At 46.6% G+C, this 17,997-nt stretch overlaps 1 protein-coding gene across 1 annotated transcript; it reads right to left on the minus strand.

Annotated features, from left to right (window-relative positions):
- Positions 1–1,882: 1,882 nt before the first annotated feature.
- Positions 1,883–10,303, minus strand: LOC310662741 (extracellular fatty acid-binding protein-like). Its single transcript, XM_083409809.1, has 7 exons — positions 10,023–10,303; positions 9,512–9,654; positions 7,754–7,824; positions 6,292–6,402; positions 5,063–5,164; positions 4,497–4,522; positions 1,883–2,017 (listed from the first exon to the last, which is right to left on the minus strand). The coding sequence occupies exons 1-6, from the start codon at positions 10,110–10,112 to the stop codon at positions 4,506–4,508; spliced, it is 534 nt and encodes a 177-aa protein (XP_083265935.1). The 5' UTR covers positions 10,113–10,303; the 3' UTR covers positions 1,883–2,017; positions 4,497–4,505.
- Between the last annotated feature and the right edge of the window lie 7,694 nt (positions 10,304–17,997).

Genomic DNA, 17,997 nt, shown 5'->3' on the forward strand with positions numbered 1-17,997 from the left:
ATTTTGACAAGGATGATTTTAAAAGGGGGTCATATGGAAGAAACCTTTAGTTATCACCTTTCACAACAAGACTCATGTTTTTCAGATGAACGACATAACAACAAAGCTTCAAATTAGGAGAACCCAATCCCGCCCCCTTCCATCGTTTCTATATATGAGTCAATTTTGCAGTCATCTTCTTTTTTTAAGAAGGTATCTTGCCCAGCCAGGATAACTGCATCTTCAGGCAACTGGATATTTTTTAAAAAAAATATTATAAGGAATAAAGGATAAATAAATATAGAAACAAAGTGGAAGAATGGTTTAAGATTTAGTACTTCCACTTTATTTAAATCATGGGGTATTATCATACCCAGATATTTCAAGAATTCCAAATAATTAGTTAATTAGTTTGTTAGTTCACCCTATGCTCCCACAGAATCACCAAGTTGGAAGGGACCTTGAGGGTCATCTAGCTCAACCCCCTACAATTTCGCCCAACATGGGGCTCAAACCCATGACCCTCAGATTAAGTCTCATGCTCTAATGACTGAGCTATCCTTCAGGGCAGCCATGGAGAAGGCTCCTTTTTCGTTTTGAGACAAGGCGAAGAAGAAATGACATGATACACATTTACTGTATAAAATGATGCATGGCATAGAGAAAGTGGGGGGGGGGGAATTCTCCCTCTCTCATAACACCAGAATCTGTGGTCATTCCAGGAAGCAAAATGTTGGAAGGTTTCAGGAGCCGTAAGGAAGAACTTCTCCACGCGGCACACAGTTAAGCCATGATGACCACCAGCTTAGATGGTTTAGATAGGATTATAGAATCATAGAATCCCAAGAGTCCTTTAGTTCTGCAATGCAGAAATCTCAACTCAAGCATCCATGACAGATGTCCATCCAACCTCTACTTCAAAACCTCCACTGAAGGAGTGTTCACAAACTTCAATTCCATGGTCAAAGAATTCCTCAAAAGATTCCATCACTGGTGTCTCTGACCATTTTTACACATCACTTGGGAAGACAGGCGAACTAATGCCAGTGTACTGGAAGAAGCAAAGATAACCAATGATTCTTCAACATCAACTTTATTGGACTGGTCCTGTTGTGCGGATGCCTGATGATCGTCTTCCAAAGCAACTGCTCTATTCCCAACTTAAAAATGGAAACGTGGTGAACAACAAAAGAGGTTTAAAGACTCTCTCAAGGCAAATCTTAAAAAATGTAGTATAAACACCGACAACTGGCCTGTGAGCGCTCCAATTGGAGAACAGCCTTTACCAAAGGTGTCATGGGCTTTGAAGACGTTCCAACTCAGGACTCAAGGGCTAAGAGGAAGGTATGCTTGGCAAACCCTCACTGTGATGAGCTCCTGTCCAGAAACATATGTCCCCACTGTGGAAGGATGTGTGGATCCAGAACTGGCCTCCACAATCACTTATGGACTCACTGTTAAAACCGTGTTCATGGAAGACAATCTTACGAGTGATCGCCAAAGAAGAAGACTGTCAAAAAGCTCTTCCTGATGTTGAGCTGGAATCACCTTTCTTGTAACTTGAACCCGTTGGATGTTTACTCTGATTCCGTGTTGAAGAGCAGGTTTTCCTTGGGGGGGGGGGAGTGGTAGGTCAAGTAGAAGTTGTGGGTGAACCCTTGGCTCTGCTCATTGATTTCAATGGGTCTACCCTGCGTAGCACTAGCACTGAATACAATCCTGGCTTTTAAACTTGGGGTCCCCTTCCCAGTGGCCAACTTGGGGCTCTCCAGTTTCAGTGACGCTAAAATTGGGTGTTTCTTGAAGTCTGCAGCGTTATTTCTGTGGCACGGTGCCCAGTTGTACCTCCCCACCCTCTTAAACCACCTCTGCCCTTCTGGCACATACAGACAAAAATATAAGCTGCTGTTTCTCGATCTATTTATTGAGAGCAAGAGGGGTCTTCCGCCCCAGGAGTTTAGCAAAGCCCACAAGGGGATTGTGCAGGAAAAGCAGCAGGTGGTATCATCTGATCTGCTGTCCCATTGGCTTTTGTTACCTACAAGACAAGAACGGATGTGAAACAGGAGCATTAAGTTGGCCTAATGCAGTCCACTCTAAAAGGCTGCAGTCTCTCTCTCCCTTTCCAGCACGACCACCTTTTGGACGAGCCACAAACACCCACCTTTGACTGCCAAACCGAGCAAACTTCCATCGGGTTTCCCCAAATGGATGTTTCCTCCAATTCAGCGGTCAACAGGGCGTTTCCCCCCAGGAAAGCAGTGGGGCAAATAGAAAACTGCTCAGCTCCGTGCTTTATGTAAGGGGTAAGCCAAGTGTGGACAAGCCCTGAATACGAGACTACCCTAGTGTTTGACCCCTAAGTCAAGGGCTGGAAAAGTGCTGCCCTCTGGCTGTTGCTGAACTCCAGGTCCCAGCAGCCCCTGCTAGCACGAGGACGAGGGCGGCTGGAAAAAGGACACCTGGAGGGTGACAGATTCCACCTTCCAACACTTTTTAAAATATTTATAATTTTATTGAGATTGTTCTAGTAGATTAAAGCAAATAAAAAAGGGGGAGAAGGAAGAATAGAAAAGATGTATTGTTTGTTGAATTTATGTATTGTTTTTCTTGATTGTTTTTTCTTTTTATAATTATAAAATTTCTAATAAATATTATTTTTTTTTTAAAAAAGGAAGAATAGAAAAGAAGAGGAGGGAAAGAATATATTAGAAACCTTTTAAAAAGCAGGGGGAAACAGCAATAGGAAAAAAAGCATAAAATACAATTAAGGCCACAAAACTAGATAGTATATATGGAGATGGATAAACCTATTGTATATGTTAATCCATGTGTCACTGTGGTTTTGACAAAGACATTCCAAATATCAGTAAATTTGTCCATGCATCATCTTCGACCTTAGGCTTGCAAGAGTCCATTGCTTGCAAGAGTTGTCATATCATCTGTGCATTGATTGATGAGGGCCATATTTTTGCCCTTACAATGTACCAATAGCAATTTTTTACAGGTGGGAGGGCATGGAGAATCCATTTGCCTTGACCAATGGTCAAACCCCATAAATTAGGCATCTAGTTTAAGAAGAGGTTATCTTCTGAAGTTTTTAGCTCTTTATACATCCTAATCACATCATTGTTGTCGTTCCCCCACCCGCCCCCAATACGGGACACTGTATAAACCTACGTTTCAGGGAAGTGTTTCCCTTATTGCATTCCTATACTTAACCTGATCCCGAGTCAAGACACTGATCCGACCAGCTGGTGGTGGAAAGCAGTTCTCCATGGGGTCAAGCAGAGAGGAGTCTTTCTGAGTTCTCTTAATGGGGGATGAAGAGACTTGAACCCGGGACCTTCTGCACTCAGAGTATGTGCTCGGCCACTAAGCTACGGCCACACCCAGAAAAGCACATCCCAAAGACTTTGTTGAAAGAGGAATGCCCTTTGCAGCAGACATTCATCTCTGCAAGTGGATTCTACCCTCACTTTCACCAGCAAAATCCTTAGGGCTTCTCATCTTTTCCCCTGCCCACTGCCCCTCTTACGCAAAGCTTCCTACTCAGAAAGCAGAAAACAGACAGAGCTGCAGACACCATATATCTAAAGCGACACACACACACCCCACACAAAAAACCCTCACAGAGCTGCAATTCCAAGCACCCTTAACAAGTTCCCAGGATTCCTTGGGAGTGCTTTAAATGTACTTCCAATCTATGGTGTGTGCCATCACAGAAAGTGTCACTCATGCAACTTGCTCATTGTCCATCTAGAGAACCCGGAACCAGTGGCGTAGCGTGGGGGGTGCAGGGGGGGCCGGCCGCACCAGGCACAACATCTGGGGGATAGGGTTAGGGGGCGCAAATCCACGGGTTAGAGGGCGCAAATCCACAGGTTAGGGGGCACAAATTACTTGCCTTGCCCCAGGTACTGACAACCCACGCTACGCCACTGCCCGAAACATATCCTAGTATCAGGTGGAGATGCAGAATAGGGGGTGTAAACCAGGGGTCAGCAAACTTTTTCAGCAGGGGGCCAGTCCACTGTCCCTCAGACCTTGTGGGGGGCCGGACTATATTTTTTTTAAAAAAGAAAACAACAACAAATTCCCATGCCCCACAAATAACCCAGAGATGCATTTAAAATAAAAACACACATTCTACTCATGTAAAAACACGCTGATTCCCAGACCATCTGCAGGCTGGATTTAGAAGGTGATTGGGCTGGAACCGGCCCCTGGGCCTTGGTTTGCCTACCCATGGAGTAAACAAACAAACAAACAAACAACAACAACCCTCGTTCTCTAAGATGCAGTAGTGATTTGAGGCATTCAGAAGTAGATCAAAGGATTGATCTCTGCCTGCCCCCAAATATCACCTTTTAGGGGCATTTAGTTAAAGCGACATATGTCCTTTTTATTTCTGTGCCCATATTCTGCCACCACACAAACTGCACTGAGTTGCAAAAGGGCCTGCTCCTCTTTATGCCTTGGCCCTAAATGGAATCGATGCCTTAAAGAAATCTCACCTATTGTCTTTAGTCTGCACAGGCCACTGTGGAAACAAACCAAGAAACAAGATTATTGCATCCGTCAAAAATTACTGGTGGTCCAAAGTGGGGGGATGTCCTTTGCTTATTGCTCCGGATGTGTCTGGTGCCTTCATAGCTCAGAAGGCAGCTTGTGTGTGACTGGCCCAGCCCAGGCCCAGCCCAATGGCCTCTAGCTGGCCTCCCATAATCCCTGAGCGTTGGTCAGGCTGACTCCAATGACTGATGGAGGCAACACCATGGAGGACACCTGTCTGGGGAAGGCAGAAACAGGGCGACATGACGGTGAATGAACTGGCGAGTACGTTGTGCAAAAAAAGGGCAAAGAGATGCTGGAATTCTGCCCACGTGCACAAAATCACATTTTTACACCAGTCTTCGCTTCTACAGTTCTTGAATCTGATATCTCCCTTCCCCAAAACTGAGGCCCCCCTGAAAGTTTTTAAATTTCTAAGCCCAGTGGAGTTATCTGTTCCTTAATACCTGACAATTGGGTGTTCTCTGCCTCACTGGGACCTACAAGAACAACTTCTCTCAGGTCTTACCTTCTGGAGGAAATTGTACCAAATACTTCTCTTCCAAACCCAATTGTGCGAATTTTTTTGCAAAGATCTGCTTGGACTCTCGCGTGGGAATTTTTGCAATACCTGGAAAAGAGACAAGACCTGAACCCTACATGCATTTTATACCTCCCGTTGCTAGAAGGCAGCATTTGTGCAGCTAAAAAATGTATGAAAAATGTTGGAAGGGGGAGAGGGAAAAGAGTGAATTTCTGGCTAAGCACACGGAAGTGCCGTTTACCTTACCGCTAGTAAGCGGTCCCTATTTATCTACTTGCACCCAGGGGTGCTTTCGAACTGCTAGGTTGGCAGGCGCTGGGACCGAGCAACGGGAGCGCACCCCGCCGCGGGGATTCGAACCGCCGACCATGCGATCGGCAAGTCCTAGGCCCTGAGGTTTTACCCACAGCGCCACCCGTGTCCCTCCAGTGAAAATAGGGACATCCTATTCTACACCAGGAAGCTTCTGCCGCACAGATAGCTGCCATGGACACGTCAACATCGGTCACCTTGAGCCAATTGCAACTTTTCCACCTCACCTACATCACAAGAGTGTGGTAAAAAAAAAAATGTGAGAGGGAAGGGATGGTGTATAACACTTTCCACACATAACGGGAATGAAATAAAATTTTAGCGGTAAGGATTTAAAGCAGACTGGTCACCATTTCCTTCAACATTATAGGAACAGCTTTGTATTCCAGCTTCACCATTTCCTTCATTTGGTGCGGGGAATTTATTTTCAGGATAAACCGGACTCTGTTTTTGCACCTATACACGCCACTTTTAACTGTTCCCCAAGGCGAGGAGGAAAAACGAAGAACGAGACATTCTGGGATCCAAACAGAAACCAGTATAGCTTCTGTAGCTCTGGGACTGTCCCTGGAAATTCAAGGGACTTGGGGGTCTGGGAAAAGGAGAAGGGCAACAGTCTGGGATCAAATCAGAAACTGGGGCAGCTTCTGTACTTCCGGGACTGTCCTTGGAAAATCAGGACACTTGGAAGTTATACTATGCTAGCTAGGGCTGATGGGAGTTGTCATCCGAAGCCTCTGGAGGGGACCGGGCTAAAACAGGCTGTCCTACCCCATTATTTTGAATTGCGAATCCCCTTGATTATATGGGCGGAATGGTGATATGTATAAATGTAACGACTTAATAAATGTTCTCTCTCTTCCCTCTTCAAGGTGAGGGTGGGAGTCTCCTTGGCTACATACCATAAAGTGTCAAATAAACGGACATGACGCCATCCCGTGTGTGTGAAGCCGTGACAACGCAGTAGCTCTTACAATCTGTCTGCCCATCTAGGAGGACGCCTTTACCCCATTCTGGAGAAAAAAGAGAGAGGAAGGCATGCATCATGAATTGGGGACTCTCTCATCGGTGCGAAATTTAGCACCAACGGGAATGTTTCCCTTAAAAATAAATAAATAAACTTGACTCATCCGTCCTTCACGGCTGTAAGCTGTTAAAAGTGCATTAAATCATCAAAAAGTGCATTAAACCATCAAATTAAAATAGAAAACAAGAATGGATAATACTTGGGTGTGGGTGTGGGTGTTATTGAATAGTTCATGTGACATCACACGCACAATGTTGTGCGTGTGACGTCACACCCATTGCATGCAGGCCAGTGTGTGTGACATTGAATGTCTGCATTGCAACTGTGGGAGAGAGAGAGAAGGTTCAGCTCTGGTCTCCACCACCAGCAAGGCACCCTGTTCCATAGGGAGGAAAAGGGTGCCCCCCTCCCAAAAAAGGTTGATTCTCTGGCTGTCTGTTTGGCTGCTGTGGAAACTGGGGTGCTGTTCTCAATGGATGTTTGGTCTAATCCAGCCACAAAGCTCGCCTTATGTTCCTAAGACTAAAGAGGATTTGGGGGCCTCTTTCGGTGCAGTCAAAGGATTCCTGTGTTGCAGGGGGTTGGACGAGACCACTCTTGGGGTTCCTTCTAACTCCTATGGTTCTGTGGTTCCAGGATTCTATGGAAGGTGTCCTCTGTTTAATGGGCTGTCTAGTTCAAGTCTGGCTTAAAAATAACCCTAAAACGATTGCTTGGTTTGCATCTACACATTTTCCTTTGGCTGTGCCAATCAGTGTCCTCCTTTTGGGCGATGCCTAACTCAGCCCTGAGTGCTCACTGGAAGGACTGGACTGGACAGATCCTGAAGCTGAGACTCCAATACTTTGGCCACCTCATGAGAAGAGAAGACCCCTTGGAAAAGACCCTGATGTTGGGAAAGATGGAGGGCCCAAGGAGAAGGGGACGACAGAGGACGAGGTGGTTGGATAGTGTTCTCGAAGCTACCAGCAGGAGTTTGACCAAACTGTGGGAGGCAGTGGAAGACAGGAGTGCTCTGGTCCATGGGGTCACGAAGAGTCGGGCATGACTAAACAACTAAGCAACAACAACAGAACTGGCCCATCTGCCCTATAGGAGGGCAGCCGGTTTTCCTGCCACTGGAAACATCAAGCTGCTGCTGAAGACCACAACTACATTCAACTTGTAAACATGCAAATTGACTTAAATATTATAGAAACACTTTACGTTTCCCATCCTCTTCCCTTCCAAAGGGAGCCCAACTTGGGTATGCCAACTGGGGCTTCTCACACTGCTTAGGGATGCTGGGTGAATAGCTGTAACAGGTTAAAACTGAGAGAGATTTCGCTCATACAGACCGCTATTGCAGGTATACTTTCCATCTTCCCCTAGAGTAAAGGCCATATCCATTTTGAGACAGCCGTAGGGCCTGTGAAAGGAGACAAGGAGGAAAGGGGTCAGGTCACGAGGAGCAGTGGTGCAGTTGTGAAATCTGAGGCGTTCGACTTGGTAAGGACATCAGAAACGTCTGGCTGAATCAGGTCAGCCTCAGACCCTTCAAACACCCCAATTTTCCAGAGGCAGTCCTGGAATTACAGAAGCCATCCAGGTTTCTGATTTGATCCCAGAATGTCCCACTTTTCCTTTCAATAGCATGTCCCTAGGTCAGGGGTCTGCAACCTTTAAGACAAAAAGAGCCACTTGGACCCGTTTCCGAAGAAAAAAAAACTGGGAGCCGCAAAACTCATCATTATAAAAATAACTTTTTTGTCATTTTTTTATTATTTCTATGTTTGACCCCTCAGAATTACTCCTCCTCATAGAAATAAACGTTAAATTAACAAGTTACCTTTTTTTGTGTGTGTGTTCTTCACTCCCCTTCAAAACAGTGACCAGCGTACATGCCCCCTTTCAATGCAGTGACCAACGTACATGCCCCTTACAATGTAGTGGGCGGGCGGGTGGGCGGGAAGGTGACGTCGGGACGGTGCGTGACTAACAGCGCCCGCCACAGTGGGGAGTGTTGGGGTGCACAATGCGCCTCCTCCCCTCGCTAGTATCCACCCCGGAGCCACAGCAAAGGTGTAAAAGAGCCACATGCGGCTCCGGAGCCGTGGGTTGCAGACCCCTGCCCTAGGTCATCAGAGAAATGTTGAAGGGGATGGAAGAGGACGTCCCTATTTTCCCAGGTGGAAATCTTGGAAGGAATGTCACAGAGGTTTTGTCACCTTTGGCTCGGAAAGTGGCCGTCCAACTCAAGGTCATCGCAAATCCGAATTTCCGTTGCTGGGGGTTAGACCAGATGACCCTTGGCCCCCTTCCAACACTACAATTCTACGATTCTAACATAGTAAGGTAAAGGGACCCCTGACCATTAGGTCCAGTCGTGACCAACTCTGGGGTTGCGGGGCTCATCTCGCTTTATTGACCGAGGGAGCCGGCGTACAGCTTCCGGGTCATGTGGCCAGCATGACTAAGCTGCTTCTGGTGAACCAGAGCAGCGCACGGAAACGCCATTTACCTTCCCGCCAGAGCAGTACCTATTTATCTACTTGCACTTTGATGTGCTTTCGAACTGCTAGGTTGGCAGGAGCAGGGACCGAGCAACGGGAGCTCACCCCGTCACGGGGATTCAAACCGCCAACCCTCTGATCGGCAAGTCCTAGGATCTGTGGTTTAATAAGGACGTAAAAAGAGCCTTCTGGATCAGGTCAATGGCCCATCTAGTCCAGCATCCTGTTCTCACAGTGGCCAACCAGATGCCCATGTGAAACCAGCAAGCAGGATTCAAGCTTGAGAGCAACGTTCCTCTCCTGTGATTTCCGGCAATTGATGTTTGGAAGCATAGTTAGCAGCCATCAGTAGCCCTCTTCTCCATGGTCAGTAGATGCATAACCATAGATTCAAATTAAAACTTGCTCAGTGGATACATAGTGCTGCTCTCATTTCGTCTCATCTCTCAAAACCACAATGGGGAAATCTTCAAATTCACATGTTCAAATTCAGAAATTCTACCTGACGGTGAGCAAAAGAACTCACCAGAGCAACCACACCCCAGGGTTTTCTTCCGTCTGTGGGCGATGCTACAACAGCTCAGCAAAAACAGGCAAACTTACGTTGGCAAAGTGGAAGAGACATTGAAGTTTCCACCCTTCGTGAGTGTTAAGTTGGCAGCCACCATGCTCATTCCATCTAAATAGTCAGAAAGCAGGGTGCTGTTGGTGGCGAAGATCTGTGTGTACCAGGTCTTTGGGAACTGCTGAAGACAAAAGACGAGTGGCCCTTTCAGAAGGTGCAGCAAAACACTGGGGCTCCAAGCAGAAATCCCTGACTGCCTACCTGGTACAAGAGTTCCCTTCCAATAATGGGACTTATCTGAGGATCATGAGGAGTTCCTGTCCATGAAGATGATGAGCAGAAATGGCCAAGTGCACACATCACGGTGCACACCCTCCAAAGACCCCAATGGACCCGGAACATTTTCTATTTGTACAGGAACAAGTGTCCATTGAGGAATGGGCCATCTGACATTGCAAAATTCTTCCCCAAATGGTGTCTCCCCTCCCTGGGGTTGTCCCGCCACGGTGCTCGGTTGGAGCTCGACAGAAGACCAGAGCTGGTGGTTACCTTATTTGGGTCACACTTTTTAAAGTCATAACGCGTAGCATATGCAGCGTAGAGGAAGGCAAGACCCAAACCAGTCACCCAGAACTTCATCTTGCGTCTCTGCTTTCTCGCTTCTCTGTGAGAGGATATCCTGAGACAAGTTAGCTCAAGCTATGCACGCTTCCTGGCTTTTGTAGAGCTGTACTCTCTTCCTGCCACACCCTCTGAAAAGCTTGCATCAAGTCCACCCGCCGTCCTTTCTCGCCCACCAGCCACGTTTGCAGCTGCAGATACAACAAGGTTGTTGTTGGCATGGGAACAGCTGCCCCAATGGCTCCCTGTGCAACACAAGGAGGTGTTGTGGTTGTCCAAACAGAGGAGGCATTTGCCTTGGCCCACGATCCAACGGGCATTTGGACAACAACCACCCGGAAAGGTCACACGCCTCTTATCTAAAGCAGGGGGGAAAGAGCTTGGAGTGGGTGACCCAAGGTCAATATGTTTCTTGGAGTGCAATAAATGAAGGAATGACGTCAGCTGCTTTCCCGGTCACCCTTTTGGAAAGATGCAGGAGAGCAAAGATGGAGTCATGAGACCGGGCTGCTGCTGCTCCCATGTCAGGAGGGCTGCTGGGGCCCTCATGGTGTCCCAATTTTCCAGGGACAGTCCCGGAAGCCATCTGAGTTATGGATTTGATCCCTGAATGTCCCTCTCGTCCTTTTGCATCTCAGAGAGCAATTAAAAGTGGTGTGTGTAGGTGCAAAAAATGGAGTATGGTTTATGCTGCAAATAAAATCCCTGCAACAAATGAAGGAACTGATGAAGCTGGCATACAAAGCCATTCCTGTAATGTTGAAGGAAAAAGTGACCAGTCCACTTTCAGTCCTTTCATTGCAACGTTTCCGCAGCCCAGCCATTTCTTAGAAAACGCGGGGGGTGTTGATTCCTTTACAGTCAAACCTCGGTTCTCAAACGCTTCGGCTCCTGAACGCCAAAAACCCAGAAGTAAATGCTCCAGTTTCCTATCATATTTTGGAACCTGAATGTCCAACATGGCTTCCACTTGAGTGCAAGAAGCTCTTGCAACCAATCGGAAGCAGTGCCTCAGTTGTCAAACGTTTCGGAAGTCGAACGGTCTTCCGGAATGGATTACATTCAACAACCATGGTATTGTAAATGGAGCCTGACACTGTCTACTCAGATGTAGGCCCCCTTTATTCAATGGAACTGACTCCCAGGGAAGTGGGTCAAAACTGGGCAGCCTTACACTGCAATCAGAAGCATTTTGACTCAGAACTAAGTCCCACCGAGTTCAATAGGATTTCCTCCCTGTTCTGATCATTCCCACAGTTTCCTCTATTATTAATATTATTATTCCATCTTTTTCCCTCACAGGGACTCAAGGCAGATTACAACTACAATTGTATTTTATTCCATTTACAGTGGTACCTTGGGTTAAGAACTTAATTTGTTCTGGAGGTCCGTTCTGAACCTGAAACTGTTCTTTTTTTTTTTTTAATAATATTTTATTAAGTTTTACAAAAAAGCATAAAACAACAATAAACAAACAACCTCACAACAAAAAAACAGAAAAATAGATACTACAACACACAAACACAAAACAGCAAAATACAACAAAGAAAATAAACATATTAAAAACAATTTTTGTCTCCTTGTATTCTTTACATTAACTTATTTCTCCGACTTCCCCAGACCTTCCTTCTCTGTATTCCAAATCAAATATTCTGTCTGCAAATTCTTTCCCTCTATCATATTTTGATTTTCTGATACTCTTAAAGTCTAGTAGATAGTTGCATTTCCTTAAGTCTAACAAAATATTAAATCTTTCTCTAGTCACTTTTTCCCAAATACCCATTCACCCTCAATCCGATGTCATCAAACATTCATTATCTTATAATGTTTCTGTAAATAGTCCTTAAATTTTCTCCAGTCTTCCTTCACCGTCTCTTCTCCCTGGTCTCTGATTCTGCCGGTCATTTCTGCCAATTCCATATAGTCAATAACTTTCATCTGCCATTCTTCCAGTGTGGGTAGCTGTTGAGTCTTCCAATACTGTGCGATGAGTATCCTTGCTGCTGCTGTAGCATACATGAAAAATGTCCTATCCTTCTTGTATACCTGTTGGCTAACCATATCCAGGAGAAAGGCTTCTGGTTTCTTCGGGAATGTGTATTTGAACACTTTTTTCAGCTCATTATAAATCATCTCCCAGAATGCCTTTATCCTTGGGCATGTCCACCAAAGGTGAAAGAATGTACCTTCAACCTCTTGACATTTCCAGCATTTATTATCAGGTAAGTGGTAGATTTTTGCAAGCTTGACTGGTGTCATGTACCATCTGTATATCATTTTCATAATATTCTCTCTTAAAGCATTAGATGCCGTAAATTTCATACCAGTGGTCCATAACCTTTCCCAGTCAGCAAACATTATGTTATGACCCAAGTCTTGGGCCCACTTAACCATCACTGATTTCACTTCCTCATCTTGTGTATTCCATTTTAACAGCAAGTTATACATTCTTGACAAAATCTTAGTTTTGGGTTCTAACAGTTCAGTTTCCAATTTTGATTTTTCCACCTGGAAGCCAATTTTTCTATCCATTTTAAAAGCCTCCATTATTTGATGATAATGAAGCCAATCTCGAACTTTGCTTTTTAATTTATCAAAACTCTGTAATTTCAATTTATCACCGTCTTGTTCTAAAATCTCCCAATATTTTGGCCAGTTGGCCTCCATATTGAGTTTTTTTAGTGCTTTTGCTTCCATTGGAGTGAACCTGAAACTGTTCTTAACCTGAGGTACCACTTTAGCTAATGGGGCCTCCTGCTGCCGCCGCGCTGCCGCCGCGCAATTTCATCCGGAAGCAAAGTTCTTAACCTGAGGTACTATTTCTGGGTTAGCGGAGTCTGTATCTTGAAGCGTCTGTAACCTGAGGTACCACTGTATCTGCGGATATCCCTTGCACATTTTTTATTTACAACAATCCTGCAAGGTAGGCTTGGCAGAGAGGTTGCAATAGGCTCAAGGTGACTGGTATCGATGTGCATATGGTATCTATGTGTACAGGAGATCAAACACAGGAGAGGTTTCCTGATGGGGAAGAGGATGTCGTTATTGTCATCAGAGGGCTATTGGAGGGCCTAAGAGCTGGAGTGGACCATAGGAAGGGTCTTTCTTCCCACCTGCCCAGGAGGATGAAGAGCCAAGCCTGGTCTGGGAATTCAGAACATCAGAGGACATCGCTGCTTTGAATCCCTCTAGCCATTCTCAGCCCACGGGGAGGGACCCATGGCTCAGTGCTGGAGCAAATACTTGCTGTCCCTTGGGCATTTCCAGAGCTTGGGAGGGCTGGGGAAACCATGTCTCTGGCAGAGAGCTTGGACAGCATCTTCCACCAGTGGTCCACAGCCCAGAGGCAGACAAAGCGAAGTTCTGCTAGGACAACCATGAACTCAACTCATCCCAAGGCAGGGGTGCCAACTGGAATAAAATATTGGGTAGCCCTCATCCTGCATCATCAACCACAAGACACCATTTGAAGGGCAATGCCCATCAACTGGGGTGGTGGTGGTGGTGGAAGTGACCTGGTCCCTAGGAGCTGGCGCCTAGGCCACAGGGTGCAAGCAGATCCAGTGATCTCCCAAGGGTGCTGGGCAAAAGAACTCCCTTGCAGCTCTTACCGCAAGAAAGAGCAACAAACTGGTTTAGCTGATCCCAGCCAGTCCTTCCTCTTCTTGATGTTGCACATTTGAATGGAGGAATTTTTTAATGTGCTCATGTCAAGTACTCGTGTAAGTCCTTCCTTGAATTCTGTGAGAGCCAGTGTGGTGTAGTGGTTAAGAGCGGTGGATTTGTAATCTGGGGAACCGGGTTCGCGTCTCCGCTCCTCCACCTGCAGCTGCTGGGTGACCTTGGGCCAGTCACACTTCTCTGAAGTCTCTCAGCCCCACTCACCTCACAGAGTGTTTGTTGTGGGGGAGGAAGGGAAAGGAGAATGTTAGCCACTTTGAGACTCCTTTGGGTAGTGATAAAGCGGGATATCAAATCCAAACTCTTCTTCTCTTCTTCTTCTTCTCCCCGTCATGCTTCTCAATATGACCTCTGTATCTTCCTCTTATTAATTACCCTGGCTATGATTACAATTTTGAATTCATTACATCACACCCTTCCTCCCGAAGGAGCCCAGGGAGATGAACCACACGAGCAATAAAGCGACTTAAAAACAATTCCGAGGAGGATGGAGACTGGGAAAGAGCTTCACTTAAAGGTGTTGTTGGAAGAGGGTCCATCTTCAAGAGGGTGTCCCTGTTTGAGGTCGTGGAGGTACCCAGTTCCGTGGGTAAGTAACACACGCTAGCCATTTGGGCAGGAATAACAACAGCAGTGAAACCGGAAAAAGAAGCTGCTCCAGGCTTTGTCAGCTCATGCGCTGGGTTAGAAACCTGCCCTTTCAGCCCATCCCAGGACACCTGCCCCAGCCCCAGAGCTGCGGCAGAGGGAGCACCTGACGGGGTGCAAACAAGATGGATGGAAGGTGAAACCAGCTTTTAAAAACATTGTTTCCTGCGTACAGATCCCAGATCCCCAGACCATAATTTTAAAAAGGAACCATCACCAAGGTCCTCTGGACTGTGAAAAGATCAACCAATGCTGATGGAAATGAACTGTTGTTACTTAATGTTTTCTTTGCCATCCAGTCATTAGGGATGCCATTTTAATTGTGCTCCTGGTAAGCAATTTACCGTGTTTCAGAATAACAAGCAGGCTTGGCATATTTTGTTATTTTTAATTAGTCACCTAAGTGATAGAATCTGACTGACAGATTGACTTTGCCGGCTAATTAGAATCAAGCTGGTAATGTAAAAGTTCTGGGATTGTTTGTGTGCGTTCTTTTAAGACGAAAAATACAAATAAATAAATGAAGAACATTAGAAAATGTAGGAAATTGGGCCTGCCGAGCTAGCTGCTGCTATTCCATCAGAAAAGAAGAGAGACGTGTGGCGGGAGGACTCCCCTGAATCAGCTCAGCTGAGAGACCAGCTGCTGTTTGCTCCTTCCCTCCCTCAACAGTTTCTGTTAACTCCGGCCATTATAAGAACTATGCAGCTTTCAAACACATGAAGCCTGACTGTTCGTTTTCCTCTTCCCTTCCCATCACTTTTTCTTTTTGTGCCATGTCTGTTGGACTGCAGCCCTGTTTTTGATCTGGGGTTGTTTAGACATCATCATTCATGGACATAATAGCCACATGAGTGTTCATAATAGCCTAATGATTCAGTTTAATATTGCATAATAATTCAAGCGTACATGAGGATGCGAGAACTATTAAAGGAAATGGGGTTGTTAAAGCAGGGGGTGTGGAGGAAAGCATAGAAATGTCTCCTTGCCAGACACAACTACTTATGGGAATTTGCATGGAATGAAAGCACTGAGGAAATACTTACTGGAAAGCCATGTACATTACACCCTGTTGCATAAATGAGCGTCTTTAATGAGGTCTTATCTACAATGCCTAATCCCTGCCATCACAGTTTATTGCAGGGATCAGGCAACAGAGATTCTGCAGCCAAATCTGGCGCTCTAGAGGAATATCACCCATTCACTCCAAAGCAGGCATAGGCAAACTCCGGCCCTCCAGATGTTTGGGGCTACAATTCCCGTCCTCCCTGACCACTGGTCCTGTTAGCTAGGGATGACATGAAAATTAGTTGACCTCTGCCTGCACTTGGCTTTAACGCCACCTACTGTTGACCTCCCTGCCCTCTGCCCTACCAATCCCAATGGCTACCAGGCACCGCTCCAAATAAAAGGCACACGAGAGACACTTTTTTGCATCTTGAGACGTCTGCGCTTTTACAGCAGTGCCAAAAATCGAATAAACAATCATCGCAGGCGGTAGGGAGGCAACCCAAGGCAAGAGTTGTCAGCTGCCAGTCCCAAGGAGGACTTCTGCTCCTTCGCCATAGTGGCAAGAACCGCTTGGGGTTTGACGGCACATGGCAAAGCAGTGGGATCTGGTACAAATAGGGAAATGCCCCACAAGCCTTTGCTGCCCCTCCCGGCCTGCTTTCTTGCTCACAGCCAGTCTAGGGGGTGGGGGTAGTGGCTGCCAGCTTCATCCTCCTAAGTCTCAGTGTTGCCTCTTGTAGAACTCATCCAGGAAGCTGGAATAGGCCTGCGGCACAGGCGCCTCAACCTGGGCTCCACATTAGGGGGGCTGTTGCGCATGCATGGCATCACACACGTGACGCCCTGCCCTGCGGTGGGCCACACCTGCTGGGATGCTCTGGCGATTGCAGCAGGTGGCACAGATGGTGAGAAACGCCCCCCTCCCTAAGCCTCCTGCCTGGCACACCGGCGTTTCATAGAATCATAGAGTTGGAAGAGACCACAAGGGCCATTGAGTCCAACCCCCTGCCAAGCAGGAAACACCATCAGAGCACTCCTGACATATGGTTGTCAAGCCTCTGCTTAAAGACCTCCAAGGAAGGAGACCCCACCACACTCCTTGGCAGCAAATTCCACTGTCGAACAGCTCTTACTGTCAGGAAGTTCTTCCTAATGTTTAGGTGGAATCTTCTTTCTTGTAGTTTGGATCCATTGCTCCGTGTCCGCTTCTCTGGAGCAGCAGAAAACAATCTTTCTCCCTCCTCTATGTGACATCCTTTTATATATTTGAACATGGCTATCATATCACCCCTTAACCTCCTCTTCTCCAGGCTAAACATGCCCAGCTCCCTTAGCCGTTCCTCATAAGGCATCGTTTCCAGGCCTTTGACCATTTTGGTTGCCCTCCTCTGGACACGTTCCAGTTTGTCAGTGTCCTCCTTGAACTGTGGTGCCCAGAACTGGACACAGTACTCCAGGTGAGGTCTGACCAGAGCAGAATACAGTGGCACTATTACTTCCCTTGATCTAGATGCTATACTCCTATTGATGCAGCCCAGAATTGCATTGGCAGCAGGGGATGGCAGCCCCTTCAATATTGGGGGTGCAAGCTGCGTCCCCTGCCTCAAAATATTGAGGGGGCTGAAGCACCTTGTGCCCCATTTACCTGGCACAGCTTCTCCGGTGGCACAATGGGTCCGTGTGTCTGGCTGTGAACCAGAAGGTTGGTGGTTTGAGTCCACTGAGGGACGGCTGTGGGCATTGCAGGGAGCTGAACTAGGCTCCCTTCCAACTCTACAATTCTTTGAGAAATCTACGAGGTTGGCTCATAGGCTGACCAGTCCCAAAGAGCATTCGCCATCTCAAATCTCGCCCCACGATGCAAGGAAGGCCACATACAATGTTGCTCCGAGAACGAGGCACTGTGAGGTGGCATCTGAGGCAGCCCCACCTGGGCATTACCACAGTAGGAAAAACCACCACCATCATTGTGTTGCCGTAGCTGGAAAAACTGGTTTTTTAATGCTGTGTCTGCAGCAGGAAGCAAAACAGAATGGGCCGGCCCCGGCAAAGACTGGTGATGATGGTGAAGGTGACAGCACCTTGAAAGGGTTTTGCATTTATTGTCACTCTACGTGCCACTTTCAGACTTCTTACCAAGCCTTGCAGGTGGAAAGGCTGCCCGGCCCAGTATCTATCTGATCATCTTATGAGATATAACCTGTTTTCAAAAGGAGCTGGGTGGGGGGGGGGGGGACCTTGTATACCGGTACATCAGGATGTGTTTCGGCAAGCTTTGGTTAGGTTTGATTGAAGATATAATATGCATGATATGAAGCAACTGTGACCATGGATAGCAAAAAAGAAAATAGATAGGCAGTTCTCCTGGGAGACTGCATTGAGGTGCTGCTTTGATAGCTCTCTCCGTTCAGCCCTGAAGAAGAGGTGTAAGGTGCCTAACTGTATGTATGCACAGATTGAGGCCAGAGTTTTGCTTTTCCTAAGATCCCCTAAATGTTTCCTCTTCCCTGCCAAGGTCTGTGATGAAGGAAGAGGAAGCTGATAGTCAGTACCTGCTGTAAAT

Source organism: Podarcis tiliguerta (genome assembly GCF_965153285.1).
Source record: "Podarcis tiliguerta genome assembly, chromosome: 13".
Taxonomy (NCBI): domain Eukaryota; kingdom Metazoa; phylum Chordata; class Lepidosauria; order Squamata; family Lacertidae; genus Podarcis; species Podarcis tiliguerta.

Excerpts from the sequence above, each read along its gene's own strand:
- LOC310662741 (XM_083409809.1), bottom strand. The coding sequence starts at position 10,112 with ATGAAGTTCTGGGTGACTGGTTTGGGTCTTGCCTTCCTCTACGCTGCA. Across the intron at positions 9,655-10,022 it reads AAAAGTGTGACCCAAATAAG|CAGTTCCCAAAGACCTGGTA; the intron begins GTAACCACCAGC and ends TTTTGTCTTCAG. Across the intron at positions 7,825-9,511 it reads GTCTCTTCCACTTTGCCAAC|GCCCTACGGCTGTCTCAAAA; the intron begins GTAAGTTTGCCT and ends CTCCTTTCACAG.